The sequence below is a fragment of the Rhinopithecus bieti genome, unplaced genomic scaffold, assembly GCF_001698545.2.
Source record: "Rhinopithecus bieti isolate Rb0 unplaced genomic scaffold, ASM169854v2 scaffold_30452, whole genome shotgun sequence".
Taxonomy (NCBI): domain Eukaryota; kingdom Metazoa; phylum Chordata; class Mammalia; order Primates; family Cercopithecidae; genus Rhinopithecus; species Rhinopithecus bieti.
Genome location: NW_016813388.1, coordinates 466,756 through 491,669, shown reverse-complemented (window position 1 = coordinate 491,669; position 24,914 = coordinate 466,756). Strand labels below are relative to the sequence as shown.

At 35.9% G+C, this 24,914-nt stretch overlaps 1 protein-coding gene across 5 annotated transcripts in view; it reads left to right on the top strand.

Moving 5' to 3' along the window:
- PCDH9 (protocadherin 9) overlaps positions 1-24,914 on the top strand; it is a 999,353-nt gene that overhangs the window by 626,106 nt on the left and 348,333 nt on the right. For 3 of the 5 annotated variants that reach the window (XM_017848172.1, XM_017848171.1, XM_017848175.1), the window contains one exon: positions 6,829-7,030. In XM_017848172.1, coding sequence (XP_017703661.1) covers positions 6,829-7,030 — 202 coding nt within the window. The remainder of the gene's footprint in view (positions 1-6,828; positions 7,031-24,914) is intronic. The other 2 variants (XM_017848174.1, XM_017848173.1) reach the window with 1 other exon arrangement.

The window sequence follows — 24,914 nt, the reverse complement described above, 5'->3', positions numbered from 1 at the left end:
TTTTTTTTGAGATGGAGTCTCACTCTGTTGCCTAGGCTGGAGTGCGGTGGTGCAACCTCGGCTCACTGCAAGCTCCACCTTCCGGATTCATGCCATTCTGTCCCCTCAGTCTCCCGAGTAGCTGGGACTACAGGCACCCGCCACCACGCCAGGGTAGTTTTTGTATTTTTAGTAGGGACAGGGTTTCATCGTGTTACCCAGGATGGTCTCGATCTCCTGACCTCGTAATCCTCCCGCCTTGGCCTCCCAAAGTGCTGGGAATACAGGCATGAGCCACCACGCCCAGACAGAAAATTAAATTTCTAAACAATTTCCCACTCAAAAAAGGATGCAATTTCTACATTAGTGGAGCCATTTTAACATAAGTACTTCCCATAAACAGCATAGAAAATTAAGTCAATTTTCGAGCTACAAATGATAAAATGACTCATAAAAAAATTCTCAACTCATAAAATATTTTATTTATCATCACTAGAAAAGTGTATGTAATTTCATCCTTCAAAACTATTTATTATCCTTGATAATGAACACACATAGGTACTAGTAATTTCCATAAATCATAAATTCAGAAACCTTTTCTTAAGGTTTGATTCTCATCTTTCAACCATGAATGAAGTACATGTGTGTGTTAATATTTGTTACCCTTAAGTGGAGTCTGCACATATTCAGAGTAATAGCAAATTAGGCCATAACCATAGATGGCTTTTTGGGTCCCATTTACTTTACTTTCTAAACCACAATGAGTTTTGGATTTTATTAAGAGGAAATGTGTTCATGAATTGATTTTAGATGGTAAGAAGCTATTGAGGAACTTGCCATAGACTATCTTTATGACAGTTACTTATAAATCACAATTAAATTGTGTTCCTATAAAATAAGGAAGTTCAAAATATTTTAGTGAATATTATAAGAAATATGCATGTTAAAATGCAGTTTCTGGTCTCTATATTTCTTAAGCCTCTTTGGAATGATTTCGTTTGCTACTTGGGAAGAGATATATATGAAAATATTTCAAATAAAGAAAAATCAAATCTTTATTGGATTTATGCAGAGATAAAGCAAAAACATGTTTGAATATAAAATTTTACCATGGTTTTGTATTTTACTTCATCATGAGTACTTTCTGGATGGGGTGTGTGTGTGTGTGTGTGTGTGTGTGTGTATTTATTTAGCAATAGACAGATACATAGATATACAGTTAGAATGATAGATAAATAAATGACATATTATTTCTTAAGCTTAGCAAGGGAATTAAATCAAAATTAGGTACATTTCCATGAGAAGATATTTAAAGATTCTCTCTACATAAAATCATATTTAAACAATTACAAATAACTGTTTTTTTCTATTTTCATAATATCAATGTATACCATTCCATTGGACAATAATTATTTTAAATGTCAGTCATTAATTAGATAATCAGTTTATTTAGTTGGTAATAATTGGCTTAGTTCTAGACTCATGTTGTTATCATGTTACTTGAGAAGGCAAGGATCTTTAATTGCAATGATTAAAAAACTAGGTAAAGAAAGTGAAGAATGGAAGTGAGAATAACAGAGAAGGGATCAGAAGATTGTTTGGCATTCCTTAGCTCAAGGGAAAACCCATATACCATATATCAAATGTTTCTGTTCTTTTGAATTAAGCTCTACTTTTCTATAAGTGATGAAGATAAACAATTAAAAATTGGGATATGTTTTATTATTACAAAGATAATTTGTGGAAATTTTAGTGTGGTCAAAATGATAACATTTTTGAATACCATCATCACATGACCAAACAATACTACTTTAAACACTTGGAATATGCATGGTTAGAAATTAACTTATGCAGATTCACACATAAATACACATGAAGAAAAACAAAATTCAATTTATCAAAATATTTATTAACCTGGTTTTATCTGTAACAATAGATTATAAATATTTTCTATGCCAATACATATTAATTAACATAACTGTTAGTATTGTCAATACTTAACACAACTGTATGGTGTAATCTTTACATGATATTACATAACTTATTAATCATCTATTAGACATTTTACTGTTTTCTTACCTTTAGACTATTTTATGCAGAAAACAATGAAATTTACCCACAAATCCTTGCACATAGGAATGTCTCTGAATTCATAAGACTGAAATAGTAGGCTTGAATGTGACTCATTCACTTGTGCATGCTATTCTATACCAGTAAGAAATACATAAGAGAAACATTCAAGCAATAATTGGGATTTCTTAGGTGCCTCATTCTTTCAGTGACTCTTGAAGAACAATGCTCAGTGCCGGACATGCATATCTTCTTTAGGCATCTTGAATGTTCCTTCTTTTGCTTTTGTTCTAAGCTGCAAGAAAAAAGAAGTATTGCAGAGGTTCTTGGTGGTGTTTCTCAAACTCAACCAGTGTGTCACCTTCTGACTTTCAGGACCCTGTACACACCCATGTGTGAACACATGGCACTATTAATTATGTAGAGTAGAACTTCTGATACAAACGTTGCCTAATCAGAATTCATAGCGGCAGTCCTGACAGAACATAAAGTGTGGAAGCCTTAGTAGTTAGTTCTTTCATGCTATTCTTTCTCAAGCCAGCCCAGAATCTGGATATAACTTGTCTATGATAAATCAGGTAAACAAATGTGACATGCAAACAATTAACCAGACAGAAGGAGTAATAATAAAAATATTTCCCACAGGAGAAAATTGAATGGGCAAGAAATAGACTTAGGAAAACAAAATGTAACTGCCCAGCTCTGGAGAGGCTGAAGGAGTCTTATTGTAATATGTGGCATCCCTCTTCAGCCAATCAGGATTTGACTGCATTTATAACCCAGACTGAGCTTATTTCCATAAAGATGAAACAAGATGCAAAATTTTTGGAGGTAGTAAGTATACTCTTTTTCCTCTGAATATGCCTTTATAGATGTACTGGAAGGATAATGGACAAGTCTTCACTTTCTCCATGGAGAAAACATGTATTCCTGGTTTTTAGTCTTTCCCACCCCACACTAAGAGCTGTGTCACCTCAGAGAAGGCCCTGAGTTGACAGGATCAATAGGGCGCATGGTGAGGCATGCCAAATTCTGTGGATCACATATTTCTCTTGTGAACGAGGGGGGAATGAGGGAATCACATATTTAAAACCAGCCAAACATAGATAGACCATAAGCTTTAAAAATGTAGTTTTCAATTTCAATAATTACAGCTACTTGTTTTTGACTATCTCCTATGTGTCAAGTATTGCATAGCAGGAACACTGTCTACTATGTGTCATGTATTGCATACCAGGAACACTATTTTTAGCCTTTCAACATTTCCACAGGCAAGGTGTTATTTTCTATTTCTCAAAGCCAGGAACTCATTCAACAGCCATGAGATCTGGTTCCGGCTTCTTTTTAAATTGGTGCTCTGCAGTTCAACCAGAGCAAGTACTACTGAGCCCTTAAACACACCAAAAATCCTTGTTTCCTACATCTTATTGGTCTTTGTTTTTCTGCATGTCAGTTTACTCAGTTCGTCTCCTTACATCTGCCTTGATAATTCAGATATTCTTTTGCTTGCATCAATCATTATGATGATAAATTAAAGATGGGTTTGTTTCATCAATTTGCTTCATACCATAATATCCATGTACTGATTCTTAATCCATACACATCACCACTCTCCCTCCCATCAGACTGATGAATTGTGCACAAATCTGCCAATTAAGACTTAAACGTCTCTGAGTCAAATTAATTCAGAAAGATTTTTATAAGCCTCCATTGTTTAAACATTATATCACTCCAATTTACAGTGTATTATTTCAAATAATTTATAGTAAACTTACATTTTCTTATTCTCACTTATAAAATGTTAAAGAAAATAGTGTAGTGTATGTGAAACGTACTATAATAAGCTATATTTGAAATAATTTTGGAAATCAATGTTTTACTTTTGCTTTTCAGTGTAATCTTTGTACCAGGTATATAGTAGATGCTCAATAAAAAAATTGTTCTATGGACAACCTGCAAGAACTGCAGGATTAAGGTATAACTAGTAGTGCATATTTAAACATTCATTATGAGGAAGAAATATTGTCATTAAAACAGTATTAACTATGTTTAAAAATATCACAGATGTATTTTTTTTTCTTTTTTACTTCTGTCTATGAAACATAAACTTCTTAATGGCTTAAGGGATTTCCAAAATGCTTTACAAAGATTCAAGAATCATTTGTTTCATTGCTTTTCTCTTAAGTCTTGATTTTTTTTTTACTCACCAGAGTTAAGAGGTATTCCTCAAGAGATAATACCAAAGATACATTAAAATCTGTGAGTTTTTAGTAGATCAGTCACTGTAAAAGCTATGTTTGATAGTTGTCCATAGTTAGCAGTGTTTTTCCTAGTATAGTCTTTATCACAAAAGGATATTGATAGGTTGAGGGCATATTGAAACATAAATAGCAAATATTTGTATTATTGACTTTCCCTGAAGAGTTAAATATATATAAGAGAGTAAACACTACAATAAATACTCATGTAGTGTCATCTTTCTTACCCAGGAAGAAATACATATCAGGTATTAATATTCAGGCTTAGTTTGCCTTCTCTATAGCACTCACCTAGGCACGTTTCAAAACCTTTGAGAAGGGAATGATATTCTTGAGATACATGTGCATGAAGGTGAAATGTGTTACAATAGAGGCAATTAGTACTATTTATGATTATAGTTTATGTGATGTTGGCATCAGTTCATTAAAAATGTACTGAACTATCAACTCATTTCACACAGATCATTGAGCAGCAGTAAAGTGATATCATTTCTTCTCCATTATGACCCTGAGCTGGATTCGAACCAGTGACTCACAGGATATAGGCTCTCTTCGGTTGTCAGTCTATAAGTATGCAGTCATGGAGTTTCAGTATACCTATCTATACCATTTTGTTTCTAACTGTGATCCTTTTTCTTCGAAATGGACACAATCTATAAATTGTCTCTTGAAAAGCACAAATTTTAGGTACTAGAAAATGATCATATTATACATTATATACTTGTATATTATATATTTTTTGATATATACATTCATCATTTTATTAATTCTGAATTTAAGTGGTCATATGTGGCATGATATTGAAAGGTCTTTTGGCTGCTAAGCAGAAAGAAAACAAGGTTTATTCAAATAACACAAATGTACTGCTCGCATACAATTCTCTAAGGCCTAAATCTCCACCTCACATAATTATCAATATTTTCAGGGATCATAGCAGCTAAAAGAGCATTTTCTAAGAAAACTAAACTTATCTGTGCTGAGGAAACATTAAAATTTATTCATTATTTTTTATAAAATAACTTTTTTTGTAAACATTACAATTTATTGAAGTTACCATGTATACACTTTAGGTCATATCTGAGAGTGACATTGTGCAAACAGATACCAAAGTGATATTCCAAATACCTTTCAACTAGGATATTCTATTCTACTAGCAATGTAGCCAAAGTCTAGAGTGATATCTGGGTGAATGGGCAAGAATAATTTCTAATTTAATCTCTTTTAAAATACAGTCTTCTTTTTATGTATATCAATGGCAATTGCATAGAACTTGGTTATTTAAAATAATAATTTTAGCACAGCTAGCTCAGTCAGTAGATCCCGAGACTCTTCAAATAATAATTTTCATTAATTATTCCAGTATTGCTTTAGGGACACTCACATGGGTACAGTGTCCTTTAAAAATAGCAGGTGGGCTGGGCATGGTGGATCATGCCTGTAATCCCAGCACTTTGAGAAGCTGAGGTGGGCGGATCACCTGAGGTCAGGAGTTCAAGATCAGCCTGGCCAACATGGTGAAACCTCTTCTCTACTAAAAATACAAAAAATTAGCCTGGCATGTCCGGGCGCAGTGGCTCACGCCTGTAATCCTAGCACTTTGGGAGGCCGAGGTGGGCAGATCACGAGGTCAGGAGATCGAGACCATTCTGGCTAACACGGTGAAACCTCGTCTCGAATAAAAATACAAAAAATTAGGCAGGAGTGGTGGTGGGCGCCTGTAGTCCCAGCTACTCGGGAGGCTGAGGCAGGAGAATGGCGTGAACCTGAGAGGCAGAGCTTGCAGTGAGCCGAGATCACGCCACTGCACTCCAGTCTGGGCGACAGAGCGAGACTCCATCTCAAAAAAACAAAAAACAAACAAACAAACAAAAATTAGCCAGGCATGGTGGTATGTGCCTGAAATCCCAGCTACTTGGGAGGCTGAGGGAATAGAATCACTTGAACCCGGGAGGCGGAAGTTGCAGTGAGACAAGATCGCGCCATTCCCCCCCAGCCGGGGCAACAAGAGAAAACTCTTTCTCAAAAAAAAAAAAAAAAAAGAAGAAGACAGGCGGTACTGTAGGAAATATATTGACTACAAATGTTATCCTAAAAACATCAAGTAAGCGCAGTGTCTGGCCATTCAAAAGAAATGAAATGTTGCATTTTCTAAGTATTTATTTAGATTTATCAAAAGCATATTTGCATATTTCATCTTATTTAAATTTTTTCTGTAATTTTGTCGACTAGTATGAGTTTTGTTTAGTTTTGTTTTGCCTCTCTTGTTACACTTTTCAAAGCCCCAACTTTAGTGTTAAGGTCGTGAATTATACAAGATTGAAATTCTTTTTGGTATTTTGCTGGTTGGCCATTACACAGTAAATGGCATATAATTAATACTTGTTCTTAGCTTTGTTCCTAGTTTGGTTTGTTTTGCTTTTGCATTGTGTCACTTGTTGAAAGTGTTTTGATTTTGTGTTCCACTAGGCCTGTTTTATTTGAGAGGAGTGTTAATCAGCATGTCCTGTGGTCTTCTTTGTAGTCGCAGCGCCGTGTTACGTTTCACCTCCCTGATGGCTCCCAGGAAAGCTGCAGTGACAGTGGTCTAGGAGACCACGAGCCGGTGGGTAGTGGAACCCTGATCTCACACCCTCTTCCTCTGGTTCAGCCACAGGACGAATTCTATGACCAGGCCTCTCCGGACAAGAGGACCGAAGCAGATGGCAACTCTGATCCCAACTCTGGTGAGTCCCCTTCAAAATTTTGATTGCTTGGAGTTGTTCTGGTTTTGTTGTGTGCTTGAGCTTTCAACAGTAATTGTAGGGTGCAAGGATGAACATCTCGTTGTTTTTTTGCTGGCTTTATTGTTGTTTTGTATTCTTTGAGATATACATTTAATATGTTTGATATGATTTTGGCTGTTAAATTGTATGATATGTCTTCATTTTATGAATCATTAAAAAAGAAAAAAATGCTATAAATATAACTGAAAGAAGCCATTTGTTGCAAGATATTCTGATGTCAGAGATCTTACAAAATTTGAACACATTTTAGAACTGCAAAAATACAGTTAAGTAGAATACAGTCAATAAAAAAAAGAAATATCTATTTGTGTATATAAATGTCATATGAAATTTGATTTTCCAGTGAACATGTTACAAAAACAAATAAAGAATATTTGAGTTAAAGGTATTTTAGAATTCGTCTGTCAGATTTTCTGGGTTTTACCAGAAAATTTTTTAAAAAAAGGATTAAATCGTGATTAAAACAAGTGTAAAGAGGGGAGATAACAATTTGGGGGTTGTATTTCCTTTATAGTCTACTTGAATTCTTGGATAATTTGTTCTTTTACTAATATGTTGAGGGAGATATATTTGGCCAAAACTTTTATTATCCACAGACCCATACCCTACTCCAGAAATCATTGCCCACTCCAAATAAACATTGTTGGGGGGCGTGTTTTCCTTGGCCTTTGGAGGAAATCTTGGGCAAGTGCTAATGATTTTGCTAATAAAAAAAACCTGACTACCTTACTTTTATTAAATAAATAAAAGACCATTTCATCAATTATTATCCCCAGTCTAATGACCGTAATTTCTATTTTACTTAAATTCAAATTATTTTCTGGTGGGGTATGTTCATGGTGGGGAAAGCTATGCATGTGTAGGAGCAAGAGATAAATAAGAAATTTCTGTACATTTATCTCAATTTTGCTGTGATCCTAAAATTGCTCTAAGAAGTAAATAATAAAATAGTAATTATAAAATGCATCTAAACTAATCAGAGCAAAAAAAAATGTTTTTGCTTGCTTTTGTTTGTTTAACTCGTCTTGAACATGCTCCAAACTGGTTGCATGAAGTGGGAAATTGAAGTATGATGACTTTTTCTTAATTTTCTGCCTATTTTGCTTCTTATTTTTTTGAACATGAAAATATCTCTGGCATTTCTATGGTGGAAGTAGGAATACCAAGAGGAGGTAAAACGTACAAAAGGGCTTTCTTAACCAGTTCTCTGATAGTAATACAGCATTGGTGTTCTCTGACTTCCAGAATTTTAAACTGCTTCTTTTTGTCAAAAGAAGGAGAGAGTTCTTTCTTAGGTATGCCTCCTCCCAATCCCCAGCATGTCCCTATTTTTGGAAATCTCTTCTCATTGGCAAATACAAGGCAGGCAAAGTTACATTTTATCTTCTCTCTACCAACAATTTTCTCTACTCAAGGAACTCTTTCAGGAGGATCTAAGTAAACTCCCTGCCAACTCTGGCTTTTGCTATTTCATGTCCTATACCTTGGTCACATAAAGAAAACATAAGTGCATCTTTTGATTTCACACATAGAGGAGAACAGGACATACCCAAAGAAGCAACCTCTTATTATTACACTGAATTTGGGAGAACAAGAACTATCCTCTTTTGATTTCAAGGTTTTGACCAGTGTAAGCACCACTGAATCTAAGTGGTTTCATTGAATCAACCTTCTCTAGACTTCTGTGAAGAGGTTTGTGTAGGTGGAATTCACACAGCTCTTTCAAAACTGTTTTCCTAGTCTCTGACTTTGCCCTATCCAACTTTAAAACATCTCTTGTTGGAGTAAAGCTAAGAGTCTCACAGCTGGTTCCTAACCATGTTTTCTCTAAGTGTGTGTGAGTGGTTGACTCCTCTTGTCTATGGACCTCAGACAAAACCAAACAAGAAAGAGTCCCATTTCAAAAACAGTTGCACAAATTGTTTTAGGACTTGTCTATAGAGTTTACCAAAGTTAATTTACAAAGATATCTTCAAAGTATTTGCAGCATGTGCAATTCTAGGTAGAATATTTACAATGAATAAGATTAAGACAATATTTCATGACTTTTTTTTAGCTAGAATAATGAAATATTTTAGATGCATATGCAAGAATATCTGGGTACAGTAAATTTAATCAATGGGTTGCAGAAACCAATGAACATCTGGGTAATTTTGTAGTTAACTAATTGAATTAGAGATTTAAAAATTTATTTCAACTAGAAAGCAAAGACAGCTTTTCAAGTTTAATAGCTATAGGGATAAAATGAGAGTTATATATTTTATTTGCCATAGAAGTTTTTTGTCTGTCAGCCAGGGCCAACAGAGAAGTATCTGAGTAAAGAAAAAAAAATGCAAAAAATTATGTTATCTATACTTTCACTATCATAGCAGCAATATATATGCACAAAGATGAAAAATGTGTTGACTCATAAGAAATAATGCATTACTGAAAATATATTTGGAGAAAAGTAAAATTTAGGCTTATGTGCAAAGTCTCACTTAAATATGTATTATAGCCTGGCATGGCAGCACGTGCTTGTAGTCCCAGTTGCTAGGGAGGCTAAGGCAAGAGGTTCACTTGAGGCCAGGAGTCTGGGGCAGCAGTGAGCTATAATCACACAACTGCACTCAAGCCTGGGAAACAGAGCAAGACCACCTTTTCCTCAAGTGTGGGAGTGTCTCAAAACATAGGTATTATAATAAAAAATTTGGTTTATGTTTTATAGCTTAGTTTTTAGAAATAGTAAATTCTAAATTAAAGGCAAATGTATAAAGTTATTATGATAAATATATTGCTAAAAAGAATCATGTGGTAATATTTCATTTTATTTTTTGTTTGTTTATTTGTTTGTCAGGAGATTCAGGTATACTTTGAATACTTTAATCAGAGTCTAACACAGTCTAAGAGTCTGAAGTCTCTAAGAGAAATATATTTTCAAGAAAGAAAAAAATAAAACATGAATGAGAAAAAAAGTAGCAGGTTTTTGATGGTTGGTAAGTTCATCTAGACCAAATATCTAGACCAAATGGACAGACAAGTTTTGTTTTGTATTTGTCTTTGATTTTAGGCTAGAAATAATTTTACCAATATAGCTCTGCTTTCTCCTAAGCTCACACTTAAGAGAGCCCACGTTTGAGTTTTCCAATCATAGAAAAGGGAAAAGAAAAAACATATTTTTCCTAGCTTTTAAAGTATGTTTAAACTAAGCTCCCTAGGACAAAATGTTATCCAATACATATAACAATTTACCCAATGATTTTGACCTAGGCAGTGGCAATGGGCCAGGTGCCAGGTGGAAAAAGATAGCCAAGGTCCAAAACCAGGAAAAAAAAGCAAACAAACAAAAACCTTTAAAACTAGCTTCAAGAAATCTCTAGAGATTTTATCAATATAGTCACATGGATAAAGAGACCCAATGGACAGCACAACCTTGGGCAGTCCAACACTCACCCAACACAGTGACGTCACTCACAAGCATAATGATCAATAAAATGTCTTTAAACAGGAAAGAACAGGGCTCTTAGGTTGTAACAGTGCCTTGTTCATCACTGGGAAGGGGAGAAAAGAGAAAGTGGAGAAGCGAGAGACCCTGAGAGCCCCTAGAGGCTAGCAGTTCTCTTGACATTTAATGGGTCATAAAATTTAAACCTCCTTTGTAAATGTCTACAGCAGAATTAATTAGAATGGCCTAGAAATATTAAGATAGTCAAACTGAATGTTCATTCATATTAGGATAGAATTATTACATATTATCTTTAAATTTTGCGGTCACATTTTTGGTAATTAACTATGAGAAATTTGTGAGGTGAGGTACAGTGATATTGATGCAGTAATCATCTCTAGCAATAATCTTTCTATTTAGTTCTCTATTGTCCCGTTTGAATTCAGTGGAATTTTTTGACTGGGCTTTGATAGTTCCTGAAGAGTTGTGATTTTATAGCACGTAAAATAGATTTATATTGGATGTCAGTATTATCTGTAGAAGTACTAAGTAATTTTGATTATACTTATCTATATTTCTATTTTTTCAAATATGGTTCATATAAAGAAAGTCATTGAGAGCTAGTACTAATTTCTATAGTAACTATTTCCAGTAGGTATTTTTTTCAAAGAAATTAATACAAATGGTAGTAACATGTGGAGACATTTTTGTAAACTTCAAGCTTCAATATAGGTTATTGCTTCTAAACACACACACACACACATACACACACAGTGGCATTTGATCTAATAATACTGATCTACAATATTCTTCTTTATTCCCAATTTTAGGCATTTGGATTGTTAGCATTATCGATTTTATATTATATCTAACTCTTAATTAAAACAATAAGTAAATGATGAAAGTCTTTACCTGCATTGCCAAAAACAAATTGTTTGCAAATTAAGCAATAGTTGATAGGTTTTGTATGAATGATGTTGATGTAAATCTAAAGCAGTCTCTACTACATAAAGTATGACTCATATGTCACTAATTTTTGTGTGCTGGAAATAGAGTTTTCATTTTTTTCTTCCATTTTTTAAAAATGTCGAATCCCCATTGCATTGGTATGACAGAAACTTCAGTTCTTTTTTACCTCAATTCCAGAGGATCATCATCATCAAAAGGAAGTGCAATATTCTCAACCCTGGGTCATTGATCTGCTTTTATGTCCATTGTCTCATCTGCCCAGAGGGATCTGAAATGAGACTGCCTTCATTCCGGTCCTCCTGGACTCTGGGAAATTGCTGATACCTCATGCCATAGGGATAGTAAATAGGTTTTCAGTGAGTTTATCTTTGGACTCCCATGTCTGAATGGACAGCATGGATCACTACTCTTGGGGATCTTCCTGACTCCCTGGACTCTACGATGTAATCTAGCCTCAAGGACTTTCTAATCTTTATCCTCTAGGTTTCTCTGAGTTCTGCTCAACAAACATGATACAGAATCTCTCCTGTTTATATTCCCTCCCCTTTCACTTCTCTTTCTTCTTCCCAATCGGGTTGAGTGAATGTATTTAACATCTAGGATCAGAGACTCCCACTGATTTTCTTGATATTTTTTCATCAAAAGCACAACTCTTCTATTTTCTTTTTGCCTCAGCAACAAGAAAAAAAAATCTCATGATAGGTTTACAACTTTGCAAATTAACTTCTTTCCTACTGTTCTCCATCCTGTCTCATCCTCATCTAATCAATGAATTATAAAGTCAACATCTAGGCCAGGTGCCATGGCTCACATCTTTAATCCCAGCACTTTGGGAGACTGAGGAGGGCAGATCATTTGAGGTCAGAAGTTTGAGACCAGCCTGGCCAACATGGTGAAACCTTGTTTCTACCAAAAATACAAAAAAATGAGCCAGATGTGGTGGCACGTGCCTGTAATCCCAGCTACTCAGGAGGCTGAGGCACCAGAATCACTTGAACCCAGGAGGCAGAAATTGCAGTGAGCCGAGATGACAGACACCACAACACTACAGCCTGGGTGACAAAGTGAGACCCTGTCTCAAAAAAAAAAAAAAAAAAGAGCCAATATATGTTGGCCAAAAGTAGAGTAGGCAAAGGAATACATATATGTATGTATGAAAAAAATAAACCCAACATATATTAACATTTCAAAATTATCAAAAGTAATTGTGTAAAATTATATTTGTGTTTATTGATAAAATGATTATATCAGCATTCAGTTTAAATGTACAGTGGATATGAAAATGATATACAAAAGGAATTACTTCTCTTTTGCCAAGTGGCTTTAAAGAACATATGTGAAGAACTTCCCTCCATTAATTATTGAATAGCCTGAAATACAGTTCTTACAGGAAATGCAATATGCATACTTGATTTGAATATCAATTTACAGAATGAGCTGGTGCCCTAAAAGCCTCTAATGGTGACCTAAAATTTTGTTGGTTTGTTCTTTTCTTCAATATCATAAAAAGACACTAAACTTTTGAGATAATTGTAGACGTAAGAGCATGGGCTGGCTTTTAAATGATATTTTAAAATTATTATTTGTTAGAAGTAATAATAGAATTGTGTTTTGTTAGAAGAAATTTATCATTGATAGTGATTGATTATGAAGAGTATAAAAGAAACAATATAATGTCTGGGAATTTGCCTTAATATTACTCTATCAAAATACTAACAATAATAATAATGGTGGGAATACATTAAACAATAAAATATTAGTATCTGTTGAGATTGGGTGATGGCTATATGGGTAGTTATTACATTAGGCTCACTATTTTTTCACATTTTAAATTTTCCAAAATACAAGTGATAGACTGGTATAAAACTCAGAATCAATATGTAAGATATTTGAGCTACATTTTATTTCCTCTTTCTTTCTCTATTGTTTTGATTCAAAATAAGGTTTACTGTACACTGTACACAAGTATGGGTGGATATTTTTGTATATAGCAAGCATATTTCATACATTTAAGTATTTTTCTAATGACGTTGCAATTAAGCAGAGATTTTCAGTAATTACTTGTGTATTTGTAAGACTAGAACATAAACTGGTAACTGCTCCCATTAAAGACCTTTTAAGTAAAATAAAGTCTTTCAAAACTTCCCTCTGGAACTTAGCAATAAAACTGTTAACCACAAATGTCTATGCTTTTCTGTCTGTAGGGTGCCCAAGAGAAGTTGAAGGTAGGGCCTGACTTGTATCCTTCTGGCAACCAAATAAATAGGGTCTCTGTGTTCTAGGAATATCCAAGTCCTACAGCACACTTAATCAACTGCCCTACAAATGATGCACACAAGTGCAGTATTTATTGCACTGAATTTTGTTACCTTTTACTGCAGGTAAAGATTTATTCCATTCCCAAGTAGCAGTAAATCGTATTTACTTAAGAAGTTAACTCATTAACATGATCATAAACTCTATGTAAAATTCAATGAAACCATTAATTCTAAGAAAATGGTAAAATGATTTTCAATTGAGGATTCTTATTTTTTAAACAAATATAACTAGGATGATGAAAGAATTTCACTAATTCAAAAGCAGACAAAAACAATTATGTGTTCAGATCAGGAACAGTTTATTACCACTAATTCAAAATTAAGTCTTAATCTTGTCCCATTGAGAATCATGAATAGAGTTATTTCTGTATCTGATATTTCTTTAAATGTTATTTTAAAAGATTTTCTGCTGTCTAATCATGTAGAAAATTACAAGTTAGATTTCCTTTGAAAAGCCTACCTGTCATGTGCCTCTGACTTTATCTAGACTATGTTATGAATCAGTCGATGAATTTCTCAGAGTATAGTTTTAATATCTGACATTTATGGTTAATATTTAATAAGTCCCATTTATGACCCAGGAATTCTAGTAAATATTTTGATACATTGTATATGATCCCACACTATTACTGTAAATTAGATAGTATTATAAGTAAACTGAAATTCAGAAGTTTTAAGTTATTTGTCTAAAACTGCTGAGTGTGACCTGGGTGCAGTGGCTCATGCCTGTAATTCTAGCAATTTGGGAGGCTGAGGCAGGAGAATAACTTGAAGCCAGAAGTTGGAGACCAGCCTGAAGAACATAACAAGACCGTGTCTTTACAGAAAAATTTAAAAATTAGTCAAGTGAAGTGGTGTGTGCCTGTAGTCCTAGCTACTAAGGAGGCTGAGGTGGGAAGATTGCCTGAGCCTTGGAGTTTGAGCTTGCAGTAATCTATAAATCATGCCCAGGCACTCCAGCCCGGGTGACACGATAAGATTCTGTCTCTTAAAAAAGTAAAAGGGGGGAATATAAGCCTACTTGCCAGTAGGTGAGCTGCAGAATATGAACTCAGGAGTGTCTGACTCCACAGCTTTTGCTATTCAGAGAGACGTCCTTCAGTGAATACATGGTTTAACACAGTACATGACTCAACACAATCACTACTGGGGATGCATTTTTTAATTATAGGACACTAATCTTATTTTTAAGAAGAAGTTTGAGAAATTAAATGTTAACACAATGCGTTGGTCAAATAGTCTGCTGATAGGATAAATAACTTGTGAGAGAACTACTTCTGCAGTTTTAGTGTTTTGTTTTGTTTTGTTTTTTGTTTGTTTTGGGATTAGATCAATAAAAATTTAGATCTTAGGACCCTACAGATCATCTGGTATAACAGTGTTTTATACAGAGGCATAAAAAGAAAAGTGCTTTGCCTGAAGCCACATAGTTTATGAGTGTACAATAAAACTCATAGATACCAACTCCTCTATAAGTGCTCTTTTCACTGGAACAATACTTTCTTATCATGAACCTTCTACCTTTACCTCAAAGAAAATAGGTACAATTATTTGATTAGCAACTGTCTCCTCATTAATCTCTAAAGACTATTTGCTCACTTTTCTATTCTCCATGCCTGTCAGCTGGGGATTGCCTTCAGATCTTAGAGGCCACACTCAGCTGCTAACCATGTAGACCTGTTAACATTACTACTTAGTTCTTCAAAGCCAGCTAGAGAGACAAGGTCTCTATAATATGTCTATATCAAGATAGAGTCTTATATAACTTAACATAACCATCAGAGTGATTTTCCATTATCTTTGCTTTACTTTGTTGATTAGAAGCAAGCCTCAGGTCTCGTCTACACTCAAGGTGACAAATGGTCATAAACATCAGGAGGTGGGCATCATGAGGGATCACCCTAGAGTTTGTTTGCCACAGTCTATATTAAACTTTTAGAAACTTATATTAAACTTAGATAAATGTTACCTTGACATACCTTAGTATACATTATTCATTTGAGCTTTACATGATTCACCAATTTTTTAATTCACTTATCTATTCATTCTGCAAACATTCATGTTAAGTCAATTATGTACTAGGTACTATGTTAGGTTTGGGGGAAAGACATTAAAAACAAGCCTCAGTAAGCTTAAACAACTTCCAATTTAGTGCAAGAGTTCGTTGCCTGTGTTACTTGGTCCAAGAGGACCACAGGTAGATTTTTAGGAATATGTGAGGTTCCTGAAATTGTTTTGCAACTTTGTTCTATGAACTATGAAGCTGTGATGCTATGAAGATATTATAAACCGTAAAAAAGACAAAGGAACACTGATTTTTGTTGGAGAGAAAGTACTAGATACCAATAAAATTAGTGTGTTAGAATAAATACTAGTAAATATACAAAAAAGTGGGTTTTAGCATAGAATAAGCCTTGGATAAAGAATCAATAAAGAATCTGTAGATAAAGTGATGCTTTAAACAAGTGACATGGGATGAATAGATCTTACTGAAGTAAAGTCTGTGTGTGTATGTGTGTGTGTATTTGTATGCAGTGTAGCCTTCTTTGGCCTATAAAAGGTCATGGCCAGTAGGGCATAGAAGTTAAAATCTCAGTTTGTTTAGAGCATATCCATGTAAAATTAGTGTCAACACGGTCTTTAAGCCTCAGATACTTAACCACCAGAATGAGCCTAGTAATATCTGAGAATATTCTTATAAAAATTAAAAGGCCTGCGTGTGCCACTGCACTCCAGCCTGGGTGATGAGCAAGACTCCATCTCAAAAAAACAGAAAACAAAACAAAACAAAATTAAAAGGCCTGAAACACAGTAGATGCTCAATAAGTGATTAACTGTTCAAGTAAGTGACAGTAAACAAATTGTCACTTACTTGAACAGGGATTGAGACATAGGTTGGGACAAGATTTTGAATTTTGGAAAGTCTAGGATAGATTTCATTTGGATATAGGAGATAAAAGGAAAAATCGAGAATATTTCTTTGATTTGCAAGATTTATTGGAAAATTGCATAATTAAAAAAGAGAATATAAAATAAAATCAGATTAGGAATTAACTCTTTTAATTTTAAAGTCTGAGCTGCTGTGCAAGATTATTTGGAACTGGAAATGTGATGGAAAATTGGAAATTGAAAACTTGCAACACAGAAAGTGAATAAAATTCTAAGTATGATAATTAGAGGAGACAGAAGAAGTTTAAGACAGAAATCACTGCAACCTTATATTTAGGCCAGGCAGAGGTGGGGGCAGGATGGGAGCAAAGATCAAAAAATTAAGAATGTACAGCCAGATAATTATTTGAAAACTTCAGGGATATTTGAGCTCTACACATAGCTAATGGTGGATTTTTTGGAAGTAATGTAGAATTGCGATTAAGAACACAGACTGTGGGGTCAGACTAACCTAGATCCTAACTCGGAGCCACAGGGTTGCTGGCATATAATGCAAGATTAACTTACAAAATTACTACATTATTCTTATCAATAGATACTGAAAAGGTATAGAAGCAGCAAAACATGTATCTTAATTATTTAGCAAAGTTTCAAGCTTAAAAAATTACCATGGTGAATTCTGAACTGTAAAATCACTGTTACACCCTTAACAAATAAAATCTATAAAATTGTTAGTTTCAAATTCTAAAAGTTTTATTTTAATAATTATTTTAGGTAATTTTTTATTTGTATCTACCATGCCTGATGGGGACTCCAAAACACCCATTTTCTAAAGACTAATAAAATCCATAGTAAAACATTTTTTTTCTACAGTGTGTTCATTGTTTTTCTTAAAGGCAGTTATACTCACTTTATGATTTTAAAGAATTTCTTAAATATTAACTTTTCACAGTACACTTTAATGTTTTACTACCATTTTATTTTAAAAGGGGGTACCACAGGATAATTTTCTATAATATTACTTAATGTAGTTAAGCTATTGATATAAAATAAGCAAGGACACAGTTTTGCCTGCTAGAAGTTGTCAATCTCAAATATGACTTTATTTCTTAAAAAAGAATTATCTTTGAATATTGTTTACTATAAAAATTTTAAAGCTAGTAATATTTTATCATGTTTAAGCTTCTTTAAGAGGTCATAAATATAGTATGTTTAGTATGGTGGAAAAGTCTATAGTAACATATGCCTCCTAGTGTAAAGTAAGGGTAATGTCAACTTTCTCTGGTGTACTGCATGGAATCTCATTTCTGTTTGGACAAACGGAGGCAAGATGGCGCAGTTCTGGGTTCTTCACTGTCAACTTTCCCGCCCCTGGGAAAGACACAGGTCCACTGTGCAGGTGCAACCCGATCTCCCACGGAGAGAAACCGGAACCGCCTAGCCAGCCTACCACCTGGCCCCCGACCCGCCTATGTCCCCCCCACTGCCCTCCCACTCCCAGGCCCAGGACATAAAAGCCGCTCCCAGCGGGCGCGCTGCGGGCACTTCCTCAGCCCCCACTCCTGTCGGGACTGCAGGGACTGCAGGAACTCTGCCCGAGAGCTCCACCGGGCGACTCTCTTGGCCTCCTTTGCCGGAGGCCGACAGACCTCACCCTCCACACCTTCTCCCTTAAGCTAGGTGACCAAAAAAATAAATTTGCAGTTTTGCTCCTAGCCTTGCCTACTCGCTGGTCCTTTAATACTCGCCCTGGTGAGCCTGGAAAGCAAAGCAATTTCCATAGCTTCTGTCATGTGATCCATTCTTCTAAGAAATAACAAAGAGAAATAGCATGTACTTAACCCTGGATATGTAATCTTCTCGACGGGAGAAAATTATTATTTGTAAATCCGTGTTTATAGTAATTTGAGAGTGGTAAAATGATAGATAAATAGATATGCAAATCAGTATCTATATCTAAAATAAAGAAACTTGCTGATATCAGTAACTCTTAGAAGTATAAAATTAACTTNCAATTTCCATAGCTTCTGTCATGTGATCCATTCTTCTAAGAAATAACAAAGAGAAATAGCATGTACTTAACCCTGGATATGTAATCTTCTCGACGGGAGAAAATTATTATTTGTAAATCCGTGTTTATAGTAATTTGAGAGTGGTAAAAATGATAGATAAATAGATATGCAAATCAGTATCTATATCTAAAAATAAAGAAACTTGCTGATATCAGTAACTCTTAGAAGTATAAAATTAACTTTTTAAATACCTCCAAATAAAGTTATATTACAGAAAATAAAATTACTAATTATAAATAATGTATTCTCATATCAAATATATTTATCTTTAGATACATATAAACATATATATGGACCTTAATAGAGACATACAATTATCTAGCATTTCAAAACAATTTGAAATTTTTAAGGAAACCATAGTAATTTGTCTAAACTCCACCAAATTTACCTTAATGCTCTTTTAACATGGATTTCTGCTAGTGATTGAGAATTATGCAGATTAGTGTGGCTGACAAATACATGAGTGCCTGGATTTTAATAATACTAAAGGAAGGTTTCCAGATGAAACACAGAATGTCCATTTATTGCAGGACTTTTCCTTAGTTCAGCTAAAGGTGAGGTTCTTTGTCCCATGGCCACAAAACTTCGGGCTCACAGACAATTTGAATGGTGAGTCAGACAGGGTTTTATTGGGTGAAAAGGAAAATAAAGGGGGGAAACAGGGATTCTCACTAGGCCAGAGTCCCTTGCTGGAGTGTTTCCCACCCAGTTGTTCCAATCCCAGGTTCCACCCAGGAAGAGGAGGGGCCAGGCTCTTCTTCACTGCAAACATCATGAACTTCCCGAGGTTCCCCCTCAGTGCGCAGGTTGGCTGGAGTTTCTGCACAGACCCCCTCTCACCTGGCTGTCTCCTTCCCCCATCTAAAGTGGTACATCTAACTGCAATTAAAGGACGAAGACCTGCTTCCTGCTGACAGGGGACTCTGTGTTGTGTAAATGGCAGTCAGAGCTCCCTCAGCGACCTAAGGGTTCCCAGTAGATGAGACCATCATCAGAGGCTCTGATTGCATCACTGTTTGGAGTTTGATGGCCTGAAGGCAAGAACAGACAAAACAGGTTATTATAAAACAAGTATCAAAATAAAGCAAGGGGAGCAGTAAGCACAGCTCAAAACTTCCTAGGCCTTTTACCAGTTTGCACAGGGAGAGGGAGACCAAAAGCCTGACAGGTTAAAAAAAACTTTACCCTTTTGCCGGCATGTTGGGCTTCTGGGTTCCCTTCCCCTGAACCCAATCCTAAGTCAACCAGTTTAAGGTTTGGGAAATTAACTCTTTCCAGTTCAGAGGATGCATCTGAGGGGAGTGTCCTGTATTACAGAGACACAATTACCTATCAGTGAAGAGAGAACTGAGGAGAAGAAAGGAAAAAGTTAGTCTTTTTTAAATAAGTCTCAAGGGGTTAGGATGCATTCGAAAGGGGTACGGATTGAAGATGAATGACTACTCATCTAGAAAGAGGGGAGCAGGCATCCGTGGTTCTCTTCTCTTCCTAGCAGATACCGGGGTATGTGAGGGAGACAGGGAAGAGTGCCCTCTTTCCGTCTTCCATCCTTGCATCCCCAAGTTCTGGCGACCTTGGCAGGTGCCACCATGAGTACAAAAGTGGCTTGCACCCATGAAGCAGGGGGTGCCTAGAGAAAAGGAATGGAATTATCTGCTCTGACCTATATCTCCTTCCCACTCACTGTCAGTAGCCTTGGAGTTCCCTAGACCTCATTTATGCCATGGATATTAACGTGGCCTTTATCCATGAAACAGGAAGGTTGGGCTTGGCTTAATCAGCAGGAATGAGTCACATTCACCTGTGCTGTGCCTTTTAAGCTCTGCTGCCATCTGACTCTGGATTCCTTAGATCCAGTTTTCCCTCCTAGGGCTTTGACCTGAAGCTTGGAATTGAGTCTGGGACAAAAAATGTGTCTTGGGGTATTAGCGGAATGCTAAGGTGAAACTGCTGAACTCAGTCCTCCTCAAACAAGGGAGAGGAAAGGATGACTTGTGACACTCAGATAATTGGTGGCTATAGTTATGCTTGGTAAGATTTTGGGGCATGGTGCTTGGCTTTGGTTAGCTCCCTTGGTCCTACTTTCCCGGAAAAGGAAACCTCCAAGTGATAGGCATCCTATTAATTCCCATCACCTGGCAGGATTTGCAGGATAATTGCTCAGAACTAGATATTAATGCAGATTTTTACATTAGCCATTCCTCTTGTTCTTTCTGAGCTGCAGCCAGAGATTGTTGGTAGGTTCACAGGAAAAAACAGGGCTAGTCTAAAATGTAGGCAAAAATTAAAAAAAAAAACAAAAAACTAATGAGTTTAGAATTTAATGACGAAATAGATGATAAGTTTTGAAACATGATTTATCTCTCTCCAGTCCTGTTTGTTAAAAGCAACAACAAAAACAAACAAACAGACAAACAAACTTCTGATAGGAATGAGTGATTTGCAAAATAGATGTTACTTGACCTGATTATTTGCATAAAGTGCAGTGAGAATAATTATTTTTCTACATAGGCCTTTTGGATTGGCTTTGATCAAGTCTGTTCCACAAGAATCTCAGATAAGACCATTTAAAGCAGAGCCCAAGCACAGGTTTATATCCTCAAACACCTGTGAGTTGGATGTTCCTCTCCTCTTAAGATCCCAAGATAAATTTGGAGCTCCTAGACTGTTAGAAAGTGACATCCTTTACTGACCACAGGTCAGGAACCCAGTACAGCGACTGCATAGACAAGAATATGAGACCTGTTTCTCCACTGGGCTTCTATCGACTCTGTAAGTCAAGCTCGAATCCTTAAAGGGCAGCATAGACTTCCAGTCAAAGTCTTGGTAAAATTGCCAGTATTTCCAATTGTGTCCTGTTGCAAAAGAAAAATGGATCCTTATTGCACTGATGCCAACTATTATATTGCCATAAGGATACTCACAGATAGTTTCCAAGTTTTAGAGGAACCAGGCAGGGAGAAACAAACATGCTTCAAATTTTGTTGATAGGAATACACCTTATTTAATTAATAAAGTTCAAAATTAGTTCAAAATAAGTTTCAAAATTAGTTCAAAATGACTTTCCTTGACTCTGAACAACAAGGATCAGCAATATTCCAACCAAAGTCAACAAGGATCAGCAATATTCCAACCAAAAGTCAAAAAAGTTGCTTCAGCTTTCTGATTTGAGTCATTTAGTTAATGCTGGTGTTGTTTGATATTTGTGAACATTTCAGCTCTTCTTGATTTTTGTACATTTTCCTTTACACCAATGTCACAATCTCCAAAGTTATCAGAAGTCTGTATTTGAGAGCACCTGCTAAAGTTTTATAGTTCATTATGAACCGTCTTTGAAAAGGATTGAAACAAGATGACAATTGTCTATGAATAGCAAAATGTCCAGGGTAGTTATAGTTAGAAACACATTTGACGAAGAAGTTTGGTTATCTTCGTGGTTTACAATAACTTAAGATGACAACCTTAATTATGACTGATAGCTGATAGCTTATACTCAGACATTAGAATTTTAGAAATCCCATACAATTTTGGAGCAAATATTAGCATTATTCACAAAAATATAACCTAAAGAAGATTGAGCATCATTTTGGCAATCCAATATACCTAAGTGTAAAAAGTAAAGTAGAGGTTCCTCTTCAAAGACTTTCTTCCCCATCTAATTAGGAATAAATAGTAACTTCTCTTAGAAGAAAAATTTATTCAAAGACTTGTGTTAACATTCTTAAATATCTACTAGCCATAATAAAGAAATCAAGGTACTTTATGTTCTTAGCTCCCGCAATTTAGCCTAAATATGTGCCCTGGCATGCTTATACTGGTCCAAGCAAGCATTAGGTCATAGTTTGTTCCTCTTCCTTATTTGAAAGTGGTTTTAACTTTCTCAGAATTCTACAAGTTACTTCCTCCTTCCTTTGTTCTCCTCTGCCTTTGCCTCTTTTAAAAAGTTCTAAATTGCTAGTCGATCAGGACAAATACAGAATGTGAAGTCCCATTCCAGCCAATGGAAGTCGGACATAGCCAGTAGGGTGGATGTGTCAGGTTATAAATGACCCTGCCTCCTTTGTTCAGTGTTCTCTCATGGCAAAATTGCTGGCGAGTGTACCCTTTCTGCAGAAAGTAAAAATGGCCTTGTTGAGGAAATAAAATTTATGTTCAAGTGCTATTTCTTTACGGCACCAGGGAACAAGCATTTCTAATATAAGCATGTCAAATAATCCTGTTTACCTATCTTTTCTGGACACTTCAGGGACCCTCTGAAGTATTTGAAAAGCCCGCTTCCAAGGAAGACAATTTTAAAACTGAAGTTTGACTTTGAGAAGGCTGTTAAATGTTCATGTTAAAACACTTGATATTATGAAACAGAATTCCAGATTACCATAAGTTATTTATTTTGCCAAAATGATGACTCAGAAATTTTAAACAAGCAAAAACCTTTTATAATCCTTTACAAATTTTAGCAAAGAACAGATTAGTGCCTTAGGAGAACCTTGTTATGCTTTTATTTCAATGCTCAATTTACAGAAAAACCATAAAATACCCTTTTTTGAATTTAGTCAATATGTTCACACAGAGAACCTCTTCTGCAAGATTAATTTCCACAATTCTTCCACCACTTCTTTGAACCTTCAGCTTTTTCCTAATTAACTCAAAAAACAATCCTTTAACCCTAGGCCAAAGTTTACATTCCCATGCCTTCTAATAACCTTTTACTAAAAAGCACATTGTACTCTTCTTACTCCCCTTCCATATAAATCTATTTCCAGTAGTTTCGATTAACTCCTAGCAATTTTTAACATTAAGGTAAAATTTGGTAGGTTGCTTTAGTTGTGTGCTAAGTGTAGCCAAGGTTGGCCTTCGTAGTTATGGTGTGGTTACTTCCATGTGTCTCTAGACCTTACCAATTGTGAAGCCTGCAAGTCAAATAGTTCTCAAAACCCAAAAAGCAGTTTGTAACCTCAAAATACTTAGCAAATACATCTGACCTGAATTTTACTAATAGTCTTTAGGACTGTTTTTATTTCTTAAATATTAAAGTCATGTGAACTGAAAGATACCACAGCTTTTACCTTCCCTTAAAAAAAAAAAGTATTTGATCCCAGTGCTTGTCTTTCTTTAGGCCAAATTAATTAGAGCTCTTTTTACAGACATCACACATAGTACACACACAGACAGGCAGAAGAAAACCCAGTCGCTGGATGGAACCCATGAAGAGACAGGGCTAGGAGAACATGCAGATATCTAACCTAAGAGAGCTCATGCTCTAAGGCAGGATTGCTAAACAATACTTTGCCGAGTGGTTACTGGCCATGGCCCCAGGATGTAAAGCAAGATGGAGGCTTGCCACACAAACCATATAGACATGCAAAGCACACCAGATTCTCCACAGACCAAGACAAGCCCCACAAATCCTTTCTCACAATTAAAGCTTTACAGAAAATATAAACAGTGATAGTTGAGGGGCCTAGCCTAATAAAGAGAAAAAGAGAACTTTAAAGGTTAATTGCTGACTGGAGTGGAGAAGAGGCAAGACAAAAGGTGTAAAAATGCCTGGGGAAGAACCTCTTATTCTCATGCAAGTGGTTCCTCCACCAGGGGCATAAGTTTAAGCTTATTTACTGTTTGACGGAGTTAAACCCTTTAGCCAGGGATGGGGAAGTCTGCAGCAGTGGCGAGTGGTTGGTTCCAGCCAGCTGGCTCTGCTGCACCCTTGGACCAAGTGTGGAGGCCTTGCAGGGAGTGGAAGTGGAGGGGTGCCGCTGTTTTCAGGTCTCTCCCAAAAAAGAAAAGGTCATGAAAAGGCCCAGGAGTGACAGGGGTGGGGACATGGTTTCCCCCACCCTCAGAAGTCTATGGATGAAAAGGCTTAGAAGCAACAGTGAGAGGTTTTGAGTCTCCATTTCACTTATTAAGCCCCACATTGCGCACCAAAATGTTGCAGTACTTTTCCTTAGTTCAACTAAAAACTGTAATGTAAATGGGGAGCCGAGCAAAAAGGCAGGAGGCAGATGAGAACAAAGGTAGCCTTTATTGGGCTCGCCAGCGAGGTTCACCAGTCCTCTAGGGGGAAGGCCCAGGAAGTCGCGCTGGGGGTGGGTATGCGGGGAGGGGGGGGGGGGGCCTCTTATAGGCGAGGGAGGCGGGGTTTGTAGGTT